The 27,933-nt window shown below is 43.4% G+C and overlaps 1 protein-coding gene across 1 annotated transcript; it reads right to left on the bottom strand.

Moving 5' to 3' along the window:
- ranbp10 (RAN binding protein 10) lies at positions 1-26,036 on the bottom strand. Its single transcript, XM_076042705.1, has 15 exons — positions 25,838-26,036; positions 17,779-17,890; positions 16,486-16,538; positions 10,812-10,979; positions 10,653-10,675; positions 9,136-9,320; positions 8,220-8,332; positions 7,284-7,392; positions 6,525-6,673; positions 5,580-5,796; positions 5,025-5,164; positions 4,772-4,923; positions 3,806-3,917; positions 3,114-3,255; positions 1-2,431 (listed from the first exon to the last, which is right to left on the bottom strand). The coding sequence occupies exons 1-14, from the start codon at positions 26,034-26,036 to the stop codon at positions 3,125-3,127; spliced, it is 1,863 nt and encodes a 620-aa protein (XP_075898820.1). The 3' UTR covers positions 1-2,431; positions 3,114-3,124.
- Between the last annotated feature and the right edge of the window lie 1,897 nt (positions 26,037-27,933).

Here is a 27,933-nt window from a genome sequence, read left to right as displayed (position 1 = left end):
TTGTGTCTTTTTTTTTTTTTTTCCGCGTCTCGTAATTTAAAAATCACACGTCGAGGAACTTTAGCAGATTGTCTTGACATGTTTTAAACACGAGGTTAAGGTTAAAATGTGCATTTACGTCGACGCAACCGGCCTTTGAATACTTGCTACGAGTGTACACTTGGACTGAGTGCATTTCAATCATGTAAAATAACATTTTAGTTTCTTTAATGCAGTTTATTGTAGTTTTCTTTAATGCAGCAATGTGTCTTTCAAAGAAAATTGACCCATTTCAGTGTGTCTGTCAGTCAAAACTGACCCCTCCTACCCCCAAAAAGCACTTGTAGGACCATTATGCTGAAGTTAGCTGCATGCGCTAATTCAGCTCGTGGCTATTAAAGGGCGCACAGCCAAATATAGTCAGTGCTGATGACTTCAAACTTCATCCAATCTCTAGTTTAGCGCCAGCCCAAGAGAATCTGCGAGTCAAAAAGCGACCAGCCGAGATTCACATCAGTGATGTTTTTACTGCAGCTTGACGGTCCGTCGGAAAGCGTTGTGCATTTCTTCTTAACGGTGTTGAAACGTGGTGATGCATTATGGTACACCTCAAATGCCCTTGTATGTATATGTATATATATATATATATATATAAAAAAAGAACAAAACAACCTCCACAGAGTGTCACAGAAGAAATAAAAACTTTGGGTAAAAGCTGACAGCAGAAAAAAAAAAAAACAACCGTTAAAATCCAAATGATACAGATGGGAAGATAAAGGGAGGTCACTTCAAAAAGAAAAGAGCCAATATACTGGGAAATAATTGAAAAAAATTCAAGTCCAATGTGGGCCTGCCGACTGGCAGCCTACTAGACGCTGTTGGCGAAGGCCTAACAGAAAAGCCCTGCACGTGTTCTCTTCACAAGAGTTGTGCGTCTCTATCGGAGGAACTCTTCCAGCACGGCAGCCGTGCGAGGGTAACTCTGAATTCATCAACACTAACACTGGCTGCTGGCGCTAAGCAGTCTGGCTCTGGGCTCTGGCACAGTTGGACCAGCATCACACTAAGTGGGGCTGAAACGCTGGTTGACCATTTTGCTTTTTTTGAACTGAAGCAAAAAATCATTCGGATTCAAGGCCCCGACACAGAGGTGAGGTTTTCTTTTTATCCTTCATCCTAGACTCAATAATTTATTTTTTTTTTAAAGAAGACTGCATGGCTCCCGGGGGAAGAAAGAAAAAAGCTTATTCAGCCCGCTGTTTACATCCTGGTTTTAACATTGTGGCAAGTTGTAAGTAGGTTCGTCAAGACCCCAGAACAAAAAAGACAAATGGGCTGCTGAGTGAAGTTGCTTCCCCAGATCTACTTTTTAAGACAGTACCTGCGGACGGGTTGGGAAGCTCAGGCTGTGTACGATGTAAGGAGCGCAGTTACTGAGTCCTAACAATTCTTTACTTGTGAGCCGTTTCACCGCAAAATCTCTTTGCGCGGGGAAAATCCTCAGCACCTTCGATACCCCAGCTGACTTTTCTCAGTTTTCCGGCAGATCAGCAAGAGTTTAAATACGGAAACTGCGTGTGGCTGTAGCGTTCAGGTCCTAATATCAAGAGCATATAGAGGCCACCCTACTTTTCCTCTTTTAATACGCTTAAAAACTGACCTCGCGTTCAACGCAGCGCCGTTGTGCGTTTTCTGTGAGCGCATTGTTCCTTTTGCTTTGCATGTAACATTGAGGGACTTGCGTGGGGGAAAAAAGGAGAGACGTCAATTTGTCAGAAAGAAAAAAAATCTGCGTCTTGAACTGCGACGGCCTCAGACGGAGCGAACGATCCGCTCCCGGCGACTGGTCACGCGACACGGATGCACTTCCAAGTCGGAACTGAAGGAGATGAAAGTGGGCAGCCCTCTGGCTCCGTCTCAACGTCTCGTTAATACCATGTTAATTAACTGCCAGTCTTTGCTAAATTGACCTCGAGCGGTAGGAGGGGCCGATGGTCACCGTGGTGCTGGTATTATGGGTTTGTGCAGCAGAGAAACAATGCGAGTCAAAAAAATATTTTAAGAAAAGTACTGGAAAAAAAAAATAAGGGAATAAAAACCACCCGGTAAAACGGAAGAAAGAAAAAGTAACAATAAGGGAGTTACCGTTTGTTCCATCCGGAATGTCCACAAGAAACTGACAAAAAAAAAATAAAACACTATTGAAAATGGCTAGATAAACAGAATATAATAATTATTTTTTAAATAGTGTCACACGGTTTTTTTTTATTTGATAATACTAAATGAAAAAAAAGGAAGCTTTCTCTTCTCTTCTCCTCGGCCCGTGCTGCTGGCTGGCTCGGTCTGATGGACAGCCAAACACATCAATCACACGCATGCTCGTTTCCCCCGTCGCCATGACGACCGCCCAACCACTGGACATGCCTCCCCGTCAGTGCTACTCAACGTGAACCTGTGGAGAGACGGATGATTACCTTTGCAGCATAATGAGCCAATTCAGCGCAGTTCAAACGGAGCCTCTTTTGCAGAACGCACTTCCACCGGCTCGATCAATAGACGCCGTTCAATTCCGTTAATTATTTAACAGCGAAATTCTCGCCACTGTTGGCGTTTCTATTTTAACAAGCGGGCCCGGTAGGTCTTTGGCTCGTTAGGCACTGCGAAGTTGCTACAAACTCACCTGCTGCCTCATTAATATGAAGCCAACAAGTTAGCTGTGTATACACGTGTGCATGCGCGAAGCAGTGAAGCCTTGTTTCACTGTTAGGAGGAAAACAAATTTTCGAACAAGATTTTGTATTGAATACAAATATTTATCAACTGATACATTTTGGCTCTTGTTGGTTTTTGTCCTCTTTCTGTCCTGTGTTTTGCATTGTACTTAGAGCTATAAAATGAGTTACCTTGCAACGGGTGAGACACAACTTTTGAAGAAAAATGAAGAGACAATGAAATCATAAAATAAAATAACTGACACGGTAGTGTTATTTTACGCTATGGATGACTAGAAGGATTCCTGCACTTACTTAACTTAAAACTATTAAGTTCTAAGGCAATGGATATTTTCTTTAATCAAAATGTCTCTCATTTTACTGCTGTTTATACAAATATATCATGTTTTTTTAGAGACTCACCTGGACCTGTGCTAGTGCAAAAAGTTGTCTACTCTGGCAAAGGAGCAGGACCCAGAGCGAACCCGGGCCATGAGCTGAATGCACTCTGTAGCCTGGCCCAGCGCCAACATCAGCGGTGGCTGCTTGGGCAGATTTTGGGACTCTGGAGCAGAAACGGACAGAAAAAGTCTCACATCACATTCACATCTGGGACCACTGGCTATTTTAATCATAGCGTGAAGCGTTGGAGACAAAATACAGTAGTAGCAACTCTCCTTCTGTGCCAATGTATACAGGTACTACCCAGAAAATTGGAATATCCTGAAAAGATTGCTGTACTTCTGCAATTCAACTTAAAAGGTGAATTTGACATATTATATAAACCTGAAATAATATATTTCAAGTTTTTATGTCTTTGGATTTTGCTGATCAGGTCTTGCAGCTTAAAAAAAACCCTCAAATTTTATAATCATTTTCTGAGTTTGTGGGTTTGTGGTTTTAATAAGCTGAAAATCTTAATCAGCAAAGTTACAACAAGGAACTGCTTGAGATGTCAATTTGCGTGTAATGGCTCAATAAAATTTGTTGGTTTCATCTTTTATGTTAAATTGCCAAAATAAAACAACTTTTACTTGATATTCTAATTTTTCGGGTAGTACCTGTACAGTTTCTGTATGTGTGTGTGTGTGTGTGTGTGTGTGTGTGCTCCTTACCCAGTATGGCACTGTTGAGTGCTGAGCAGAGGGATTCTCTCTGTGTAGGGTCTAACTGCTGGCCCACGGGGCAGTTCCACGGGTCTGAATATGCTAGCAGGCTGAACGCATCCTGCAAACAAACACACAGACATGACGGCCCACGTGAGTTTCTGCACAATGCATCTGCTCCTCAATTGACAACCTTCAACATCCCAGGTGGATGTAAACTTAAGTCTTTACGCTTCCAGTCAAAGGTTTGGACATTGTCGACGTGTACTGAAGACATCAAATATATGGGCAAGAATGCATTGAATGTTCTACAATTCTGAACATATTTCGTGGAGGGTGGCTAGTTTCAAGAATCTAAAATGAAAGAAATACAACTTTCATAGCAATTCGTAACAATAATTATGTGCTATCTGTCTATCTTAAACTAAGACAGTAGACTTAACATCTGTCAAATGTAACTGACACAAGGTCAATTCTGGCTTGCATCGGGGACAAAGTGTAATCCTTCCTGCTCTAGCTGGCATCCAACAGGATGTGTGAAAATCAGACCACACACACATACACACACACACTATATATACAGTATGTGTATATATATATATATATATATATATAGGGGCACATCTCTTTCAGAGTGTGAGTTTTTTTCTTGTTTTTGTTTTTTTGCTTTGGATCAGTTTACGGAGAGAAACACTTCTCACGTAGGAAGTCGAATTAAAGCCACCGCTTGTACAACAGCTGAGCCTTACTTGCGCACTCGGCATTATTACAGCCAAGTCTTCAAAACCAAACCTCGCCCAAATTCCTGCTGCATGTACAGAAAGCTGCCACCAGGATTTAGAGTGGTGCCAGGAGGAGAAAGCTGCTCAGCGCAGTTTTTGGCATCCCTCTAATCTGTTGTAGCACAGCTGTTTGCTGGAAATGAGGCTGTGCGTGCATGCGTGCGTGCGTGTCTGCGCGGGAGCGGCCGCGTACCTGTAACATCTTCTTATGTGCGGCATTTTTCCCGTACTCGCGACACAACTGTTCATTCAGCGCCTGCAGTTCCCGTCCAAACTGGATCATCCTCTCCGTGGCAGCCTGGTTCCCTCCGCAGAGCTGCCTGCTGTTAGCGCAACCGTCGTCATCTGGGCAACACACACACACACAAAAGAACACACACACACACGCTTAGAGCACGCTCAGAAAGACGACCCGAAAAACCACTTTTTGGAAACCCAGTTCGTACCCGCGACGCCGTTTCCGATGCTGTTGTCGTCGGGTTGGAGAATCTCCTCGTGCTTGTACGTGCCGTTCATGATGCGCGCCGAGGAGCCCTCCACAACGCCGTTGGTATAGTGCTCCGCCTCGATCTCCATCTCACTGTCACTGCACACGCACACAGGCAGACACAGGCACAAGTTGCATTGTGGGATTTCTCTCTTCAAAAGACGAAGGAATAAACTCAGGTATCGTTTGCCTGACGGCAGCAGCGTGAAGGAGACATAATGTGTAAGTGCGACTCTGTATGGATTCCTTGAGCCGTGCTGTCAAATTAATGGTATAATGAGGAGTACTAATTTCAGTAGGACTACGCTTGACGTCACTGAGGGCCTAGGCGTGAAATGCACGGCTCGCCACTGATAAGACTTGGTGATGCTGCTGCCAGCACATCAGCTGTCTGCGAGTAATGTTGTGAAAAAAATGATGGTCAGGGTAATAAATAATAATAATAATAAATGTTTCGCTCATCGTCGAAAGGGAGGTGATTCCACCGAGGGAGGGCTTTGCCGCCACCTCCTACCTGGTTTCTTGGGTGCTGTTGGCGCTGTGAGGTTGGCTCTTGGTGGAGTCGGAGGAGTTGGACTCAGAGTAGTTGACGGAGGAAGGGGAGGAGGAGGTGGAGGAAGAGGCTGAGGATGACGCGCTGGGGTACTTGACGCTGCCGCCGCCGCCACCACTGTGGCCCTTTGACTTGTTGGTTGGAGTGATGCCATTACTGCAGGTCGGGCTGTCCGAGCCTGGACAGAGAGAGGTGGAGGTAGTGTTGTAGTCAAGACCGCACCAACCGAGAACGAGACATTATCAAGACTAGAGAGTATCGAGGCCAAGACAAGACTAAGACTTTATATTTCAAGGAAAAAAATAACAAAACAGAAAGAAATGACCAGTGTCTCTTTTCAGCAAGGTATCTTTAAATAAATTTTATTCAGCATTTTGCTGCTTTGCCAACTATTTTGAACCATTTTCAAAAAAATCAACTTTGCTTCATAAAATTGAAAAATAAATTAATTAGGAATAAGTGGCTGTGCCACGCTGGGTGTCACAAACAGAGCCTAACAAGGCAGCAGCTGGATTCCTTTCCGTTATTATCCGTCATTAGCTGTGCTTCCATTCCCCGTAGAATTGCCCAATACCTAAATATCGCAATAAAAAAAACTGGTCATGGAAACACCTAAACTTCGAAAAAACTCTCAAATATGGCTACAAGGTTTTGGCGATCTCATGAGGTGGTTTTTCAGACGTATCGACACAGTGTTATATCACAAAAGGGCCATGGATCACTTTTTTTTTTCGCATTTACACGTCACCAGATGTGACGTCTGGGGTCACGTGACCAGTTCACTTCAAGTGAAAATCGTGCGTTATGTTTGGACGGAGGACGTCATGTCCGAGACGACAAGTGGTATGGCCTGGTCTTGAGACGGGCGGGACGGCTAAAAAAAAAACAACAACAAAAAAAACATACCACCGGCATGCAAGTGTGCGTTGCTGCCTCCGTGGCGCGGGCTGAGGAGGGGCGAGCCGGGGTAGCTGTCCTGGGACTTGGGCGAGCGGACGGTCAGGCAGCAGACCTCGCTGTCGGTGCCGTTCACCATCTCCACAAACTGACGACACCTTGGGGGAAAAAAGAAAAGAAAAGCCAGGAGCGTGTGAGCGGAATCGTATGACGTTGCCACCGCGTGGAAAAGAGCCCATAGATGGCACTTGGAAACACAAGGCAAAATGTGAAAGACGCCCAAATAATTGGAGATACACTACTGACATTATCAAATATATATGGACGGGACATATGGAACTATGTAGCCAAGGAGAAAATATTAAAGAACTGCATATGTTTTATGTGGAGGGTGGCTTTTACTCTAAAATATAGAGTTGAGTTATTTCACTTTATTCTGTTTACTTGAACAACTACTACTGCTGCTGCTGCTGCCTTCAGCAGTTTATAACGCTTGATAAATAATAATACCGAGCAAAAGACGACATCGGTTCCTGTCCATCAGTCTGTATAAAGATCTGGAAGATGTCTAAAGATATTTACTGGAGGTCAGTAAGATTCACGAGCTACATTTCAGAGTTGAAACCTGAGTAATGTGGCTGGCGTGCAAGGTCAGGTGCAGTGGGTGCTGGGAAAATAACAAGTGTCAGTTTTTACTGGATAATTCTCACCTTTGAGGGGCTTAAAGTAATAAAACAGTTTCACAGTCTTTTATATGTGCTGACTTACTTCAACATGAATAGTAGGTTGGGGTTGTGTTCTAACAGGCCAGGGTAAAGCTGCTGTGTGGCTTCTATGGCTTCACCCACCCGGCCCGCCAGGACCAGCTTCTGTATTCCTGTTGGGTGTGACATTAATAGTGTTTGGATCAAAAGGGGGGGGGGGGGAGGCCTTTACATCAAACAGTGGGTAAAAGACAAACCAGAGCCACTTTGAGGAGACTATCATTTTCATTATTCTGCCGCAACACTTAGTGAAAAATGCAATTTCCAAGTGGATAAGATGACACACCGTTTTGCAAATTCATCCACTGGGTTGATTGCAAAGACGAATACCTAAAAGTATAGATGTGGAAAAAGGTTTCTGGACACCTCATGCATTTGTGCATGTGCTGTGTTGCACCAAGAATCAGTCTTAATCTCCGAGGTGCAGGACGACGGCCCTTGCAACACAACCAGAGTGCAAGAACTGCAAGAATCTAACTTTGTCTTATTTTCTCTTACTAACAATAAACAAAAAAATCATTTACATTTGTTTGTGTGCCTCTGATGTAACCTTTTGAAACGCACGCACTAAAAAAAATAATTGGCAAATATTTAATTGACTGGATTGGATATCATCCACAATATTGTATAAGGAAAACACCATGCCAAATACGCTGTCATATGAAAATCTGCGTCCAAGATAATAAAAAATAAAATAGAAAAAACAGATTTGGAAATTTTTCTCTTTGGAAAATATTGTTTGAGCCCGTTTAGGATCAACTTTTTTTGTCATTTGACATTCTTTCCTATTCAACATCAATTCTTGTGAGTCCATTCCAGTTGCTTTGTTCCAAACATACATTACAATTATTAATACTATCATTATTATTATTACGCTATTATCGCATCGAAGAGTCATCATGATTTCTAAGAAGACTGAGAGACTGCCATGGTGACTCACTCTGTCTGTTCTTTATAGATGTCTGGTCCTCTTGTATTGTGGTCTCTGTGGCTCTGGCAAAGGATGTTGCTGTGGCATAGTACCCGTGATGAACTAGGTAGCTGGACACCATGCTGTGGGAAACAAAACAAGAACAACACAACACTCATTTATAAAACTTGTCAGCGGGCTTGGACCCACTACAGCTGTACTCGTTGAAGTGATACTTTTCCTGGAACAAGTCTTTGCACATGGCTCTCGATTGCTTTTTGATGTACCTTTGGCTTTTGGTAGGGTTTGGTAGCATTCAAAGTTTTTTGACACGATGCCAATCTCGATAGCGGTTCCACGAAGAGACTTTTTTTTTTGATACCAGATGTTTTAAAACCAATTTGAACAACAAGAAAATACATTGCCATGAAAGCACAAAACTTTTCATTTTTACTGGTGATGGAAGTCAGGATTTCCTCCAAATCAAATTTGTTGTATTCCAGTCCTTTGCCGCTACATTCTTGGGACAAATGTTGTATTTGGCTTTATTTTAATCCACCACAGTGAAGTGGAGCCACCTCAGACTTATTTGGCACGAGGCTAAATTTCACTCCAACGTGAACAAAAGTTTGCGATTGTCTTTAGTTCACGCCTCTGCAATGTGAGAGCCAATCCACAGCGACTTTAGATCCTGACAGACACGTGCCAAATGATTGTTGGCTCTCAGACACTAAGGTCTACTTTCTTGGATATCGCAAATTGGCGCCGAAAGATGCAGAATTTTTCGATATTTCACAGGATTGGAGCAGCCCAACCTTTGCATTTGGTAACTTTGGATTTATTTTTATGAACCAACTGTTTCCAGAAAAACACAAACATTGCTGCCTCTGGGGTCTTTGAACCTTTGGTGGAATTCTTATTCGCAGCGCACGTGTGTGTGTCTTACTTTTGCAGGACAGTCTGCCACTCCCCCAACCTCTCTCCTATGGGGAAGCGGGCAATCATGCCGTGGATCTTGGCTCGCCACTCGCTCATGTAGTCCTCAATGTCGAAAACAAACGGCTGCTGGCCAAAGTTCGCGTCCACGATCTCGCCCGGGGTTTGAAGGCCGACGGTGGGGTACAGGTTGGGCTGGAGAGCAGGGCAGGCAGGTCGCGGTTGGAAAAGGAAAACGGCTTCATCACCGATGTGTTTACTCAAGTGATTAAACTTTTATGGCAGAGTGTTTTTTCCACATGCAGCTTGCACAACTGACCTAAATGCGTGAAAGGACATATTTACAATTCATAAAAATGTTGGTTATGGGATAGATAAGCTGTGGCCAATAAAGCACCAACAGATATGTGAGTGGGGAAAAAAAAATGCTTTTTTTTGGTTTGTACAGTTTTTTGGGGGGCTGTGGGGGGGTTAAGTAAACTGTAATGTACTGTACCGATCTTCTCAAGGGTTCTGCTTAGGAATGTGGGGGGGGGTTAGGGTTAGGGTTAGGGTTAGGGTTTAGGGGTTGGGGGGGGGGGGGCAACTCATGTAAAAATCACGATTCTGTATCGATCTACACTACTAGTCAAATGTTTGGACACACCTTCTCATGCATTTCTTTTTGACTGGTAGTGTATAAATTTAAAAAATATATATTTTTCTTAACATTTCCTCCATCTCTCTCTGCATTGCTGCGCACTATATTGTTAAGCTTGTGAAGTTGTTGCCGACAGCTGTGGCTGTCGGCACTATAGGGGGAGCAGGAACCTTGGTTCTCCTCTGCGCCGTCCGTGTTTTTTTGACATCGCTAATTCTTCGCCTCAGTTTCTGTTCTCAGTGGAAAAGAAATGCCTGTATGAGTGTAGTGTAGTGTAGTGTAGTATAATGCACCTGCATAACTGTCATGATACAGTGCTATACAAAATAAAGCTGAACTGAATTTAGAAGCCACAGTTTGGGGAACACTTGAGATACAAGCGAAGGCCATTATGTAAAACTGATATTATGGACATATGGCAACCCTCTCATAGATTGCCTGCCCGAGGAACTAAGTGAAATTCTACAGAGGGGAAATACTGGCTTGGTACTCGCTGGTAAAACCATTTAACAGGGGAATGTTCCAGCTAGCGCAACCTCCAGGGAAAAAAAAAAAGGTTGGTTTCCAACCCAACTGCCAACAAGGGTAAATTTAGGCAAAGTTTGACCACCAGTTATAAACATGCTGTATGTTTGCATAGTTACAGGAATCATATCAGAAGAAAGACCAGGTTATTATCATGTTAGTTTTGAGAATGTGTAGCTGGTTTAGACTCGGACTGACTCCCTCCTCCCACCAAAAATATACGTAAATATTTTTTTAAATAATAAGAGAACAAATTACAGCATCTCTGTGAAGCTGCTTCAGAATCAACAACAGCGATGAGGTGCTTGGAATGAACCACAGCAGTGACAAAAGCTACGAAATAATAAATAGAAAACACTTACAGGAAGGTCCGTGAAGGCAACACCTGAAGGGATAAGAAAAAAAAACAGCTCATGTCAAACGCACTCTTCAACTTCAACCTAATGTTTGCTGTTGCTACTGTCAATGCACTGGGCCGTCAAAGTCAGAATATTCAGTGCACGCGCGGCACGTTGACGCACCTAAACTGATGCCATTCTTGGTGTAAAAGCAAGTGTTGTTGATGAGGTTCACGCAGCAGCCAATCACGTCCCCCGTGGTAAAGGTTGGCCCGTACGGCTGGCCCGTCCCGGAGGAGCAGAAGGAGTGGCCGTCATCGCCATGGTAACCGTACGAGTGCTTGTCCCATCCTAAAATAGAACATGGATTAGGATTAGTTTTGTCATTTTACACTGACCTCTTATGACACAAACGCGTTATTGGGAAAGGTTGATCAGCAGGGGTGCTCCGGAGAGCACGGCGTGTGCCGCCAGAGCCAGTGAATGCAACGCAAGGGCGGCGGCTGTCACTCGCTGCTTTTTCATGAAAAGGGTTTCTCGGTTTTCCGACTACCGATTGCTGTCTGTTGAAAAATTGCACAGACACACAGACACACACACACACACATACACAAAACTCCTGAGAGTGGGTGCAGTGCCATGGATGACCAGCAGGAGGATCGCTCCTGCGGAAAGAAAATGGTGACGAGTCGCTGCCAAAGGGAAGAAGGAGAGGATGGGTGTTCCAACTCCTCTCTATCTCCAGCTGGGACCTACAGTATATATCCTATATATTACTACTCCCATCTGCAGTGCACAAGTCGCAAGTATGTGCCTGTGAATTCTCTACAAAGCTGGTTTGTTGCAGCCAGGGGGAAAAACAACAACAACAAGAACAAACTGAAAAATTAAAAATTCGGTGAAAATATTTTAGAGAGGTTTTCTAAAAAGTCAATTAATCATTCAATCATTTTACAGGTGGAGTTAAAAAAAAAAGGGGGGAGGGGTTGGTGTATTTTGTGTTGACGGTACTTTAGTTTAACTAGAACATGATTAACTTCATCACAGACGAGCTCTTTTGCAATGTGATGAATGAAAGAATGAAAAAATGTCTGCAAGGGGCCCCTTGCAGGCCGAGTGTGTCGCTATTTCCAGGTAAATTGCGAGCGCAACCTGAGGCGGCGGCAGTTTTTCAGCTCGTGATTCCTTGTAAATGGTGGTTAAAGTGTCTTGACCTCAACGCCTGGGGGCGGGTTGCATTAAAGGCTTAAAGCGCATGAGGCCTGGAAGTGTCAAAATTGCGCTGCTGCGACGTCGCTCGCTCAACATTGCCTGAGCAAAAATGCTAAATGGACGACACTTACACGGTGTTATTTTAGTGCTCACACCTCTCAAAGTGTTTCACGTTACGCTTGACTTTCACACATTTGCACATGCACAGAGCGAGGGCTGCAGCTGCAGATCGACCTGACAGCCTTGTCAGGCTAGTGTTTCTCAACAGGTGGGTTGCGACCCAAAAGTGGGTCGCGGCGGCGTTGCTCTGATTGGGTTGTGGTTTCTTGGGCGTGAATAAATTTGAGTGCTGCGGAATAAATTTGGGTTGCGACGTCATGATAAGGGGAAAAAAAAAATGTGGGTCCTCCTGACACTCCATCAGTTGAGAACCACCGGCCAATCAGAAACAACTTGACCAGCATCAGGAATTGAGCCACGAGCTGGGTTTATACAGAGCCAAAAATTCCAATCAGAATTGGTTTGTACGTCAAAACTGGAAGAACAAAAAAATTGCTCCTTATAAAACACCTCACTCGGAATAAGCAGGCCAATTGTGCATGGAATTTCATTCGCTTTCACCGGATATTCCTTTTCTCCAAACCCATCAAAAGTAAAACATTTCATTGTGCACAGGGTGAAACTGTCCGGGTACATATTTCTCTCTGCGCGCGCTCCGTCTCAGAATTGGTCGGTGGCGGAAAAGTTGTTTTTGATACAAACTTTATTAGATTCACTTATAAGATTAGCTCATGCTTAGAACGTAGGAGAACAAGAAACAGTGAACTGTTTACAAAAAAAAATAAAATAAAAAAAGTCAATGACAACCACAAACGTCGAACAAATTAGAAACCGCTGGAAACTCTGAAGACCTGCTGTACGCGTTTTTAAGAGCTTCCCGTAGGAGCGCCTTAGAATGAAGTTTTTCATTTTTTTTTCAAGCGGATGCTCAAATAAAAGTGTCAAAAATAATCGTAACTACTGTGCTTATCGGATGGCAGACCTCAGCCTTCGATCAGTCACACGTTGTTTTCGTCTCCCTGGGCAGTGAAATTGCCTGTTGTGGTTAAATGTAGCAGTGAGCATGTGAACGCCGGAATCAGAATAGATCAAGTCACATGTAAACAGTTGACCTGAGCGACTCCCTCCCTGCTTACCTCTGCATCACGGCCTCGGCTCAGAGATTTCAAAAGAAAGGCACGAGCACAAAAAAAAAAAAAAAAAACATGCTTCCCAAAGTTGCTGTCATCAACATACAACAGTATTGAATTGGATTCTTTATTGGAGCATAGAAAACACAAGTACTAAATCAGTTCAACAAAAAGAGAAAAATACAACCTACTTCTATTACATCACATTAATTGCAGTCTTTATGAAAATGTATTAAAACAAGATATTATATGCAACTTTTAAATATCAACTATTACATTATACAACAATCATATTACTATTTTATTACAGCACTATATTACCCTATTTTACATATTACACCTAGGCACTGCAGCTTATTACTATAATAAAATTACGGAAGACAGTGTCGCCCCTAACCTTCACCATGGCCTTCAAATTTTGCACCGAGCCATTTTGCAGAAAACCCTCTCACTACTACAACAACGAGAAACTCAAACGATGAAAAGGAAACGGCGCTCGTTCAAGTGTCTCGTGTCGATCGCGGCGTCTCTCTCACGCCGACGGGGCAGCGAAAGCGAGGGGCTGGTGAAAGTAGGTTGCGGCTGAGTCGCGACGTTAGAAGCCTTCTTGTATGTGATTATCTGCAGCCAGGCACGCGCTGTAGCATTAAGCCCGGCGCAGTTGTCTTTGGGGCGTTTACGTCACGAGGGGGATGGCAGGAGTAGGGGGGGGGGGGGGATTGGGAGCGTTTCCTCTGGACTTTGAGTGCATCCTGCTCCGTCCATCCGTCCCTCTGCACATACGTGTAGATACTTCTGTGTGTACGTGCGCGCGGCGAGGTATTAGATTAATCTGCTGACAGGGATATTGCCTCTAAAGCTAGGCTCACTGCTCCAACATGCTAATGAAGTGGGCAGGCCTCCACGACAGGATCAGACGCAGAGGTCAGCGCGGGAAAACATTGTGACGTTAAAGAGGCACGCACACACGGAACGAATGAGCACAATGTATGGTGCGTGCATCACTTAGGCGGCACTTTATGCACAGACGGGGCGTTGCACAATTGGAGCGAGCGTTGTATTTTTGCACTTGCGACCAGTCAATCCGGGACACGCGTGGATAAAGCCGCAGAGTTGGGGGCGCGGTGGCGCTCTCGCAAACAGACACCCATTCAGACAGAGTTAAGGCAATCAACAGTAATCTGTCCGCCAGGGCTTGCAAGACCATCTGTAGCGGAGCGCCAGCGACCGAATATGTTTTCATAACCGACGTGTGAGCGTGTGCGGAGGGGGGCGTGGGGGACCACAGCGTCCATTTATGCGGCAGCGTTCCACACCGTTCCACCTTTTGTATGACATTCGACACACGAAAATCAAGAAGAGAGCAGAATGTGTGTGTGTGTGTGTGTGTGTGTGTGTGTGCGTGTGCGTGAGCGCATCTAGAGACCGCTACACAGGCTGCTCTGATGTCCACAGCATTCCACAAAGCTCTGCCAGGCCGCCAGACCGATCTTGACTCGTCAATAACCAGGTCAGATGTTATAACCAGGGCTGGAAGCCCCACAGCACGATTGGCCAAAGAAGAGAAGCCATCCGATTGGTCGGGAAATGCGAGGGGGGCTTTATTCAGGCTCCGAGCTGCTATTTGGCTATGCTTCCCCCTAATGTGATTGAGAGTTACAACCATGGATGTATTATAAGAACTGGATCCCGGATTGGCAATATAATTTTTTTTTTTTTTTACCGGTGGCCACTTGAGGTACTACAGCAACAAACAAAAAAAATCCCATGGGCCCAAAAAGCATTTTTCCCCATAGACCACAATACAAAAATAAACGCCTTTAAAACGGCCGACAGGACGACTGTGTTATGTTTTGGCACTTTAACTGTATGGAACAAACAAATATTTTGGGTTGAAAGGAAACATTACAGGTCATCATTATTACACATGTGAACACTCAAAATAACCTTTTCATGAGCCAGTAAATGTCCTCCTCCTGCACCCTTATTTATGACGAAATAAATAAATCATTTAATTAGTTAACAGTTAAATAACAATTTCTGTTCAAACGCCATTAATTTGGTGCTCGGCTAAGTCCACGGGTTTTGTGTGAACAAAACTGTACAATTGGCAGTAGACTTACAGAATAAGCAGCAATGTTGTTCGCTAAGCCCATTTAGTTTGACATTAAGGGTGCAGCGACTTGACTGTCTCTGATCTAGAAGTGTCCGCCCTGCACATGTTAAGACATGTTCAGACATGTTTTTGACTGCAGCTGTTGGACTGTTCAAATCTGGACTGACAAACCACATCCCAATAACACTGCAGCACCAAAATCTCTTGCGTATAAACTACGTCGGCTCGGACACAAAAACACATTTTGGCAGTTTTGTCATCCAATTTCACAGTTTGTCTCCACATTCAGCCACATTAACGACACCCGCAGACAAGATTTGTGGCCTTTCGAGGGTTAAATTATGGATTTGAACGCGAGTCGTAAATCCTTTCTAGTGTTGAACGCGTTGAGCGAAACTCCCAAAAACAACATGCGTGATAAAGTGCAACTGAATTTCTAAGGAGGGAAAGCGAAATGCAACAGTTTTGGCAGCGTTCCTTAAAAAGAACTTTACCGTCTTTGCAACATTACACTTGGTGAATAGAATTAGTAAAATGCAGTGCTGCTTGAATAATTCCAGCCACACATTTGGCAGATGTGTCTACAGTCCCAGTACCCGTTTACTGTCAAACTGTTTGCCCACTTATTGAAACTGTCCTCTTGAATAACAATGCCAAGTACAATCAGTTGGTTTGTCGAAGCAGCCGGTGAATTAGTGGAGGAAAGCTACACTTGCCCCTCGAGCCCCCTTAAAGAAGTCTCACTTCCACTTCACTGAGAGATTTTGATGTCAATGTTGAAAATTCCATTACGTCTGCAAGCAGAAGGACCCGCTGATGAAGCCATCCAGTGCAAAGTGAAGGAGCACTTGTCTGGGATTGGATTGTGGGATCTCAGAGAAAATTGTACGCTCTCCGCCGCTTCTGGCTTGATTACACTGCCACCTGCTACCAATTAATCGCTTTACCCGCTAAATGCTGCCGTCATGTGTTTTTGAGCAGTCCACTCAAGTAGCCGTATTTTGTTTCCTGCCATGGATTACGTGTTACATGTCGCCAGCATGAATTTAGCACAACATCAAAATAATAGCGTTGGGGAAAACAGAGAAATAGGAAACTAATGCACTCTGTTCAAAGGCTTCCAAACTAGTTTAAAACCAGGAATATTACTTTGATCCGCTGTGTTTGCAAACATTATGTTGAAAAATTCAAGCGTATATAATATCAGACACACTTTCATTTTAAATTCAATAACGCCACACTATGACATCCTTCACTTACAACAGTTCAAGCGTGACACATGTCAACGCCATCCCCTTACTGAACAAGGCTGATTTGAGCTCATTCACTTATTACTCACCAGGCAGTCTGTTCATGTTGACTCCCTGGGCGGACAGGCCGATGCCCATGTACCTGCACACAAGAGAAAGAGATTCACGCTGCTGGAAAAACGTGCAACTGTAAGCGTGGAAACTTACGAGTCTATCAGATTAATATTGCCAAACACACAGATCAAGCGCCTCACTGTGATTCTCCATTCAGAAAGAGGCAGGGGTAATTTGGTACACACTCTCACTGTTAATCCGCCCGTGTGCTAGTAACTGCCCGGTCAGCCAGGGCACTCCAGGAGGAACTTGTAACACATCAACAGCGACTTCTTAAGTCTGCCGTACCTGCGTGAGTGTTTACAGCCTGCAAGCCTTGAGTGTAATCCTGGTTTACAAAAGACCAGTGCAGCCCTACTAGCTAAACAAAGGGGAGTCATCAGCATTCTCAGTTGAATGTCTCTGTTATTGTGTCGGTGAGCTCGGGCCAAGGCTCACGTCATCTTTTGAGCCGCTGCATTGATTCATTTCTTTTCCTGACTGAGGGGATTGTTTGTGCTTGTTTGTATCATGCAAGTTCCCTCAATGACTTTTGGAGGGTACATGATGTGACTTGCTGACAGCCGATTGATAAATCATTGAATCGGTAGAAATTGAGCTGAGACTGAAAGCAGTGGCTTCAGCCAGCATTTCAGTTTGGGGAATAGTCAAGAAATATGCAATACAAATGATAAATTGTTGACGTGAACAACTGTTCAGTCTCTCCACCGTGTAACACAGCTTAACGTCACTGATTGAAGACATCAAACTTGACTGCATGAGTTATGGTTTAAAATGTGTGGCTGCTTAATGCAGAAGTAAACTTTTGTCAAAGCAGGACAGAACAAAATACATCTTTTTCCACTGAGAAAACCCTTGGGAGTTTTTCTTTGATGCCCTGCTGAGTTCTGATAAAACCACCACTGCAGCATCGACCTTGGTCCAACTCGTATCCAGAATGCAGGGCTCGCGGCAGCTCCTTTTTCTTTGTCTTCCGCTCAGTGCAGCAGAGGTTTTGACACAACTAAACTGAAGGGGCCACCTCAGTTGCGTCTCTTCCGATGTGAAGGATGCGGATTGTTAACTATGTTCTAAACCTGCTGAAAATGATCAGGTTTGCGCTTTTAAAGATAGGCGTGCACGACTTTAGAAGGAGAAATCACAGCACTCTAGTAGCCAAATTGGTGCTAATAAGATAAACAACTTAACAAACGTGGAGGAAATAATGGGAAACCAACAACAGGGCATGCGTGCAATCCAATGTAAAGTTCTGAGGTGCGAGTACTTACCCGTCTCGACCTTTGCTGACAATCTTAACTTCGAAATAATAGATTCCACAAGCAGCAGGGATTGGGTGTGTTGCTCTCACAGACGCTGCATCCTTGTGGTTTTTGCCATGGCCTGTGAGGACACAGAAAAACAAAATGTACATGAACCATATGTGCAGATCGTTTTAGGGAAGACAAAAGGCATGCAAAGTTCAAGCACACTCTCGCAAAATAAGCTTGAGGATCATGACTGCCTTGCTTCTTATTTTTTCAGAACAGAGCTCATAGATTCACTCAGCATGTACTGCAAAGAACTGGCGACTTGTCCAGGGTGCAGCCCACCTTCAACTGAACTGCCTTTCTAAGCCCTGCATCTGTTTGTTTGCTTTGTTGCCTCATAGCAATATATGGCGTACACTTACTTGAAGAAGCACTGCACTGTGAGAAGACATTGAGACGCGAGATGATGAGCCTGTCATTATTAGTTTATATGCAAACAATTTTCGGAATGATTATATCGGGATGATTTCACAAGCAAAGTTTTGTGGCCGTGTCGACAAACAGGTTCATCTTAGCGAGACTCACTTTTCCGGAATGTCGCGCTTTCCTCTACATTCACACTGAGCCATCGGACTTACAGTAATTCTGTGCAATTTCAATTTCAAACAAGGGACGGACTTAGCAATTACTTTTGCACAGTTTAAATAATTATATATATGTTCAATAATAATTAATACAAATTAAATGTTCATACAGCAACTGTATGGTGCAAAAAGATGGAGAATTATATTAATTTAAAATAAATAACGAAATACAAAATAAGAATAAAATATTTGTAGGGTATAAACGGAAAAACAAAACCAGACAGTTGGGATTTACAGCTATCTACATACTGACAAATGTAGATATCTTTAAATCCAGGTAATTTCAAGTAATTCACATTTCAAGTGAAGGCGTTTCAAGATTTTGCCTTTCCCCGTATGGGTCAACAGCCTTCATCCGAAGGCCGTGAGGCTTATGTCTTGGGTCAGGACCAATTAGAGTCAAACACAACTGTCATGACTGACTGTCATTCTATATTCAGATGTCTGATTATGCAACCCCTTGGGTCATGAGAGAGGTGTGTTGTATAACTGCTATCCGTGCACTACAGTGCAATCTCCCTGCTGAATGTGATCACACACACCACACACAGACTGTGATCACCTGTCACGATGAAGTCACGGCGGTCGTGGCACGCATGTGTGCGTGCACGCGCGCTATAGTGTGTAGGCATGCCTGTGCATGCCTGAAAATGAGACGGGGCTGTAACCTCAAACGAAGCAGCTGGCTGTCAGAAGACACTCTGCCACCACTGCATTGTCCCTGTGTATTTGTGTGCGTGTGTGGATAGCTCTGGGTAAAAATGTATTTAAGAACCATGTCGGCTGAAAAATAGCCAGGACAGGGCATTTGGACAGCGGTGATTTCACACGCGGGGACCCTATTGTCTGTTTTTCACAACCATGTACCTGTCTGTATTAAAAGTATAGAGACTTACATCAATTAGAACATCCGTAACAGTCTAAAATACAGAATGTGTTCTTTTTCCCCCAGCACCTCCCTTTAATAATCTAATTTCACCTTTCCTCAAAAAGGGAACACTCAAATTTAGCCGCGTTCAGACTGTCAGCCAAAATCGAATTTTTAGCCCATCCAGATTGAAACCGGGCCGCTCCTTTGTAGTCTGAACAGTCACAAATCACATGAAATCCGATTTTTGCAAAACAGATTGAAACCACCTTCGGGAGGTAGTTTCAAATCGCATTTGGACAGATGGGCCTCTGTAACGTAATGGAGCAGACAGAAGAAGTAGAAAACAGCAGTCCCTGGACAGAAGAGGAAACTCAATTCCTCATCAGTCTGTGGGGAAACAGCTCCATTCAAGCAAAGCTCCAGGGCGTGTGTCGCAAACGGTTGTTTAGTTTTTGCCGCTGTCGCAATTACATCACACAATAAACGACACGCGCTGGACGACGCATCCGCTCCGACGTCGTTGCCGTGGCCCCCTCTGAACAGTGCCAGATCCCATTTGGACACTTGCTAAAAAAAAAAAACTGTGTGAACAGTCAGCCCTAAAAATAATCGGATTTCAGAAGGAATCTGATTTGACTCAGATTCGCAGCCTTCGTGTTTACAGAGTGTTGGCTTCTCCCACAGGCTGAAATCAGTATAATTGGCTGAAAGACTTGATGGGTCACTGCATGCAGCAGCAATGCAGTGTGATCTTCTCCCTAACGACCGGTGGCACAGCTAATAACAAATAAATAATAAATCTGTACGCTTCAAAATAATGAACTATAATAAGAACTATGTCCATTGTCGACAAATTGTTAAAATTTAAAAACACAGCAGAGACAGATTTCAGCTGTGTGTCTATGTCATAGATATAAAATGGAAATAAAGTAAGTGCATTGTCTTTTCATTGGGTGTTCCTACATTTACGCAGCTCACAAAATCTTCAGTCTAACTGCTACCGAGGTCTTGAAGCAGATGATGTCATTCGGTCTTTATATTGCCATATTTAATTATGCTTCTTAAACACATTTTCCAGGCATTCATACGGTAGAGTCTTATCCAATCTGTCATTTTCAAAAATATTACATCTAATTTAAAGCCAACCGTGCCAGCTGATGGACGTCCATGATATGACTATCACAGTAAATTCAACTTATTCTACAATTTACCCTCTCTGTTTTCCATCAAGGCATTCTATAGGAGACATTTTTTTTTTCATGTGGTCAGAATGCTGCGCACGAGTGTGTCTCTGTTTCTGTTGCGTGAGACGGTCTGCTCCAGCGGCTGCAGCACCATTTGCAGCCTCTATTTTTAGCTTCTCCTCAAAACGAGTCGTTGGTAGGTCAACAGGTCTCTTTACAACAGCGTAAATAATGAGGAGCAATGGCTATTACTTGCAACAACACTCACTGCACACCGACGCCGATCCTACATTTAAAAGGCAGGCAAAAATTTTTTTTGCATTTTGCTTAAGATCTCACATTGGCGGCAAATTGCCAGAAGTGGCGTAGAAATGACGTACACCCTCAACTTCACGCACTGCTACTCCAGCACTCCACATGTAATGTGTTTATTCAGCTTGATGTTTGGCCTGCAATGTTGGGACAGAATTGTCATGCGAGGACAGTGCTGACACCTTACAGCTGCTGCGCGACCTTATTTCAGGGATAAAGAGTTAGGATCCTTTTCTATTTTTACATGATGATGATGATGGATTAAGACCTTGGTTTGTTTTCTAAAGGATGAGCGATTCCACCATGGATGTATTATAACAACTGGATACCGGACTGGCAATATGGCGCCGCAGTGCCGATTTTTCCCAGTGGCCACTATAGGTACTGCTCTTTTTTTACAAATGCCCATAGAGTCGTTTTGCCAGACCAGTGGACAAGTCCACTGTGTCCTGCATGAACTTCTGAGAGTCCAGTCCCTGGGACTGTGACCATGAGCAATTAGGTCCTTGTATAACTGAACTCAAACCTTTGTTGTCGTTGGCGCTTCATCAAGCACTCATTCAATAGATGACAGACTTCATTGTGCTTTCTGATCCGTGCTGTTTAAGGCTTTTAATTTCCAGATATAAGTCAAAGACTGGGGGATGCTCGGTGTTACGTGATAAAGTCAATGATGCACGTCAGCTGCTGCACGTGACGCTTTGTGAGGCTGTGTATGACAAGGTTGCAAATGAGAGTACGCCGGCTGGGATGAGGGCTCAGTACCTCATGGTCAATTTCAGAAGATGAATAACCCCCACCCAGGGACTCTGGACTGAAGCACTGCCTTACATCAATTCCTGACTGCGTAGAAGCAACATGAATGAACCAGCTAATGGAGCAGAATATATTGTACACTGCCCATCACGCAGATCCTTGCAGTCCATCAAGTAAGTAATAGCATTCAGCTCTTCACTTGTCATTTTGCAGCATTAAATGGAATCCACTTCCTGATGTTCCTGCCCAGTTCAGCTTCAAGGGGTCTATTAGAGCTTTGGCTATTTAAACTGTTTGCCAAGTCATTTGAAGTAGTCAATCTTTTGAATCTTTACAGGAGTAAATGCATACAACCTATAAATTATGAATTTATAATGTATAATATGAAACCTTACAGCACATGAAGCATTCGCAAAACTACTTTGCTGAGTGGATGAAGTGACACAGTAGCTGCGTTTCCATTAGTTTTTCGCAAAAAAAGTGATATTTCTAACATTTCGACAAAGTACAATTGCAATTTGCAGGCATTTCCATTGAATGGTGTGAAGCGCATAAGCCATAATTCTCGTAAAATCTTGTCCTGCGAGATCCCACTTTCAGATAAGATGATGGAGGCACAAAACATTTTGCTGTCAAGAATGGTTGTTATATTTTTCTCTCTGATTACTTTAAACATTCCGTCTTCTCCGCCGTCCAAACATAAGGTGGCATTTTCACTTGAAGTGGACAGGTCACATGACCCCATACATCACATCCGCTGACGTGTAAATGCCAAAAAAGTGTTTTCCATGACACTTTTGCGGTACACCTCTATGTGAACACAAATGAAAAACCACCGCCTGAGAACATAAAAACCCTTTCAGCGATATATTAGAGGATTTTCAAAGTTCAAAAAGTTCAAAGTGAGATATTAAGGTTTTGCGCAATTCTAGGGGTAATGGAGACGCGACGCAGCCAGTGCCACCACATACAGGTTTTTTGCTTACATAAATAAGGTACTGGGTCGTCGTCACTAAAACAAAAATCATCATCGCTAACCACCACAAAGTCCACCAGGGTCAGACGTCTGCTCGTTTTCGCATCGTTTTGATAACAGGAGTAGCTGCACAAAACACACACTTTTGGTAGTCTGGAACATCGTTCTGGTTATGCATTTACCTTGAAAACAACTCTGTCTCGTGATGTTACATTATTATTTCATTGCGTTGTGAATGTGAGGTCACAACTGGTCCACAAGAGCATTTTGGAGTTGTTGGTTTGTGTATTTGATGCATTTTGAGGGAGGGAGACTTGTACTGTTCACCTCCATTTGCAATTAATTCTCTGTTGTTGTCAGAATATTATTGCTTGATCGCATGGCAGAGGAACAAACATAATGTGTTTCACACATTATGCCCTAAATCACCAGATTCAATGAGCTTGTGGCTCACCACAACACCTCAAACATAAGAATCTACAAATTAAAAACACCAACACTTCCCTTTCATGCTCATGCTGGCAACACAGAACCCATTATGCAATCCTCTGAGTGTCCAAGATTTGTTTTAGTGTTTCTTCCCTATTACATTCACTATAACTATTCAATTAAGGTCTACAATGAATGACAGTTTACAATTTGCAGCTTTGAAGAGGATGATATTAAATTTCACAAATAATATCAGCTATTTGCCTATTGTTAAACCCTTGTCTTCAGTATCTGATGCGAGTAATCAGCTTTAACCCAAATTGTGGAGTGCATCATTTAAGAAATTAACAGAAAACAGCAGTAAACCAACCATTTTCTTCAAAAACCATGAGTAGCAGTTCTTTCCAGTAAATATATATGTATGAACTAAATATAGATAAGCCTTGACCTCCTATTATACACTAGCCTTAACAAGAATTGACTGCACTATAGCACATATGGTTTTATTACCTAAAGTTGAACAGTAACTATACTGTGAAAGAACCTCCTGTCAAGGAACTGTATTAGTCACTGCATGTATTGACTATGTGGGCTTGTTAAAAGGACTTTCAAATCATGACTGCATTGGAATGAGGCAGCGAAATCCTTCTTGGATAACAGCGCTGCAGTGTTTTTCAAACAAAATATGACTCATGTCAGTGTATTCGTAGGCACAAAGTCAATATGTTTGTTTATACACATTTTACAGTACTTATTTGTGCATTTTACCAGGTACAGTAAACTATGTCTCTACATGCAAGGACTAGGTAGGCACTCCGTGGCCTTGAACGGAGAGAAAATTGGCACACTGGTCAAAATAGCTTTCAAACCACATGGGTGAGGGAGCAGAGCTATAACAAACCAGGAGGAGCAAAATTATCCTGCACACTCCTGAACAGACCTATTTATACGTCATCCCGGAGCAATTGTGCAGTGTCATTTAATCCATGCACTTTTCATAGGCATGTAGACTCTGTGCCCTATATAACTCTGCTTAGAAATGACATCAGACACAGACCTATTTATCTTCTTTTTTGCACTGTCACAGCTCAAACAGGTGCAATTCCAGAAAAAAACTGGGGATTTTCATCACACTGATTCGAGCTGATGTCAAGATGAAGAAAGCTTTGTCACGTTACGCTGCTTCTTTGGTGACATCAAGAAGAGAGTACATCAAAAATTAATGATGCACCTCACACATTATCTCCATTTACATAAGAACACAGGCCAAATTCTAATTATGATGGAACTGTTTTTATTGAACAGCAGGGACTTGATTAATTATTTATTAAATAATCGGCGGATTATAAATATAGCTTGGTGCCTAGGAGTCTCAACTGGTAAATAACATGACGTTCACTGCTGCTGCATAACGACGGCCACTGCTAAGGCATGTGGCAAACATGCGTTTCGAATGACCAGCATCCACTCATCCTTTGCATATGTCGCCAAAGTAAACATTCGGAACGGTTCCAATGTGACCTAGCAATGCCTCTTTGGAGATTTTTCATTGCATGCAATATGCAGCAGGCCTTACTGGGCTTTAACTCGAGGGGTGGGGGGGATGTGAGGTGGAGGGCTGTTCTGACGTGTCGTCCTGACGAAAAACAACAGGGCAGCCAACAGTCTGAAAACAGGACTTTACGCAGATGTCACCTTGTTTTGGTTTGGTAGAACCGCGTGCAATCGAAACATAAAAGTGACAGCTGCGGCGAGCCGTGCTCGGAACCTTGACCCATCCGTCAAAGTGACTGGCTCCGCCGCCGTACGAGCAGAGTTGCTGTTATTGTGAAAATGCCACAGACAAGCGCTAAAACAGATTTATCACCACCAGCCCCGGGTACATTCGGCCTATAATGTAATGCGCAGAGGCCTGCTCCCTCTCAGCAGCTGTTGGAAATGAGCTAGCTCGCCCTGCTAGACTTTGAGCAGTGCTGTAGGCTTAGAGCTCACACAGGTCTGAATGGAGCTGGACCGGTTGGTCCGAAGCTATCAAAAAATATTTTAGGAACTCTGCAATAACCCCTTGAACGGCCCTTATGTGGTCAGGCGTGAAAAGCCAACCATGTCATTTATGTATTTCTGCTTTGACGCTTTGCTTTTTGACACAAGTCCGACGTCAAACAACTTGCCGTGATTAACCAGGATATTAAATGGACCGCGACTTTGTCGTTTACCAGCTTATTCTACTCATTTAACTGCTATATTAGTCAACGGGAAAGCGCTCGGTGTGGCTAACAGCAGCTAGTTAGCCACAGGGCTAGGTGCTGTGTTTGCTTTAGAAATAGCTCGCTGTTAGCCAGCCCCTTGTTTGTTAAAATACCATCGGTATCGCTTGAAAGCAAACCCTCGACTCTGTGCATACGCTTACTGATGTCAACGCTGCTTTCACATGCTAACTATGGGACACTTTCAGCTGGATGTCAGATAGGCTCCGAAAACAAGCGTACGATTAATTGTGAACAAACAAAAATGACAAATCCGTGTTGTCAGAGGTGAAATTGCAAATTTGGCGTTTCCAACGAGCAACCCTCGGGGTTAGGGAGTTCGCTGTCACCCGTTTGAGAAATTCGGTGCTCGTTTGTGAAACAAAGCAAGGTTACAGGACAGGAGAGGCAGCTCAGACTAGATTTAACAGGAGTACACACACACACACACACACACACACACACACACACACACACACACACACACACACACACACACACACACACCATAATCGCATGCCGTGTTTGCCAGTGTATGTGAACGTGTGTGTGTTAGAGAAAGACCCCCATCCGCAATAACACAGTGACCGATTGCTGCGAAGCATCTCTGACGTTGACGGCCACTTGTTAAAGAACATCGGTGATGACGCAGCCCCTCTAACCTTTGTAATGGACCCGCAGGTTGTTCTGTGAAAGTCCGATGTAGCTGTATTTATCCTTAGGGCTCCAGGACCGGGGTAATGGGGTCTCTTCCTCGTTCACAGCCGGGTAAAGCCGCTTCAGTCGCTCGTTCAACTCGTGCTCCTGGTAATTGAAAGCAGGATCCCCTAAAGGCAGGCTTCCCGCTCCGAGCTCTGCCATTTTTTGACCTCTGTTCTGCGTCTTATTGTTCGCTTTTTCCCAGCCAAAGCTCCGTGTCAGTCCGCTGAAGCTGTAGGCTGAGAGTGAGAGGGACTGAGGGGAGAAAATAGCAGTGGTGTGACATCCCCGGATAAGCAGCAGAATGTACCGTAGGCTCGAGCATTGCCGTTTGGGTATTGTAGTTCAGTCGCTCATTCTCCTCGATAATAATGTCTCTAGAAACGACTACACGTCTCTTGCGCTCCCTGGTGTGGGGCTTCCACTAGGAACACGGTGGCATACCTAGGAAATGTAGTTCTCTGGCTGCTTTCCGCGGTGACTTTTCTTGCACATTGTCGCTATCCGCGTGTTAATCCCTCATGTGTCAGTGGATGATACATTTACCCCTAGTTTGTTCACTTTTAAGAGTTCGGTGTATTTCAAAAAAGTTTAGATAGGTGTGATATTTGGAAAAGATGCCTTCTCCTACAAACAACGTCGCGATCATAGTCAAGACCATAACCTCTAAGTGATGCAACCACTTATTTTTATTTATTAAAAGTGCGTTTGTCTTTGATGTCTTTTTAAAGTCATCTTTAACCCGGTGCTCGTTCATGTTTCCTGAGCTGAAATATTTCTTGTGTTTAATTTGAAAGACTGACCATCGTACTTCGAAAGTTTTCACGCGGCCTGCTGGAAAACTATTTAGGCGCGCCACGGTCTACTATATTTGGGTCCTGGCCCTTCCCCGTAACCATGGAAACCCTTTCAAACCGCCTCTGCTACATACATACGGCTAAATTCAACCACGGGCCAAGAAAACCGAGCTCGACAAACTGTCAGTTACTGCTTTAAATAACAACACGTCATGTCACTACACAAAGACACCAAACCACAAAAATCCAAACAACAAAAGTGAGGGAGACACGCAACAGAACAGTAATACTCGAATAATTTAATTGTTGTTTTTGTTTTGTTTTTTGTTTTTGTTTTTTTAAATAACACCAACATAAGGACACAAATGTAATTGGACTAACACTGTAGATGACTTTTTCTTGCTCCTTTCAGATCTATATACGACCCTGATCTACAAAAACACATTGACCAGCCTTCAAAGGAGGAGCAGAAAGATAAACGTGTTGCGATTGAGCCTTCAGCGAGAAAGGTAGGCCAAGTCTTTTTTTTTTTTATCTTCCTTCTAAACACACTCTCCAGACCGCGAGTGTGACATTGTTTGCGAGACGGAGCTATCCACAATTAAGTACTGTATTGTGCGTTACAATGAAGACTTACTCCATAATTCTTATTCTTTATACAGTTTAAAGCGATTTTAATAGAATTGTAATATACGTATATCGCAGTATAGTTAATTACAAAAAGTTTTTGTGCAGTTTATTCATTGTATTAATCTCTACAAGTGAAATTGGAAGGTTTGGTCCTCCCTGTGTATTTACGTTTTAGTGATAGCTTTTCGCCAGCAGATGGCGACGTTCCTTAGTATGAGGTGACAATTACAGTGAGGTTGTAAAATAATGGAATTTAAATGGTTTCTCAAATAAGGCTTTGTTATTGTTGAAAATGTACTTGCTGTACCAGCAAAAAAAACGTCATCAGGTATATGATGATTTTACGATGTTGCTTTGAAATATAATTTTGTCATGATTTAGTTAAACGGGTTGTTTCTTTTACAAGGGAGGGTGAGAGGTGTGACGCTTACTCAGCACAATCTGTAAAGTCCAACACTTTGAAAGTGAAGGGTCATGGCAAACTTCCCTTATTCATGAGCAATTAGTTGGCACATGGCCATCCTGTTTGTACTCCAGTATGTATAGTTAATATTGTCAAATTTTAACATCTGCACATGCACACAGTGCATCTGACTGACTGACTGACTGTCTGACTGTCTGATTTTTTTCCC

This window comes from Nelusetta ayraudi, unplaced genomic scaffold (genome assembly GCF_046127955.1).
Source record: "Nelusetta ayraudi isolate G7.1 ecotype Tasmania unplaced genomic scaffold, CSIRO-AGI_Nayr_v1 ptg000071l, whole genome shotgun sequence".
Lineage (NCBI taxonomy): Eukaryota > Metazoa > Chordata > Actinopteri > Tetraodontiformes > Monacanthidae > Nelusetta > Nelusetta ayraudi.
Note: the sequence above shows the minus strand (reverse complement) of the source record. Positions and strands in the feature narration are given on the sequence as shown.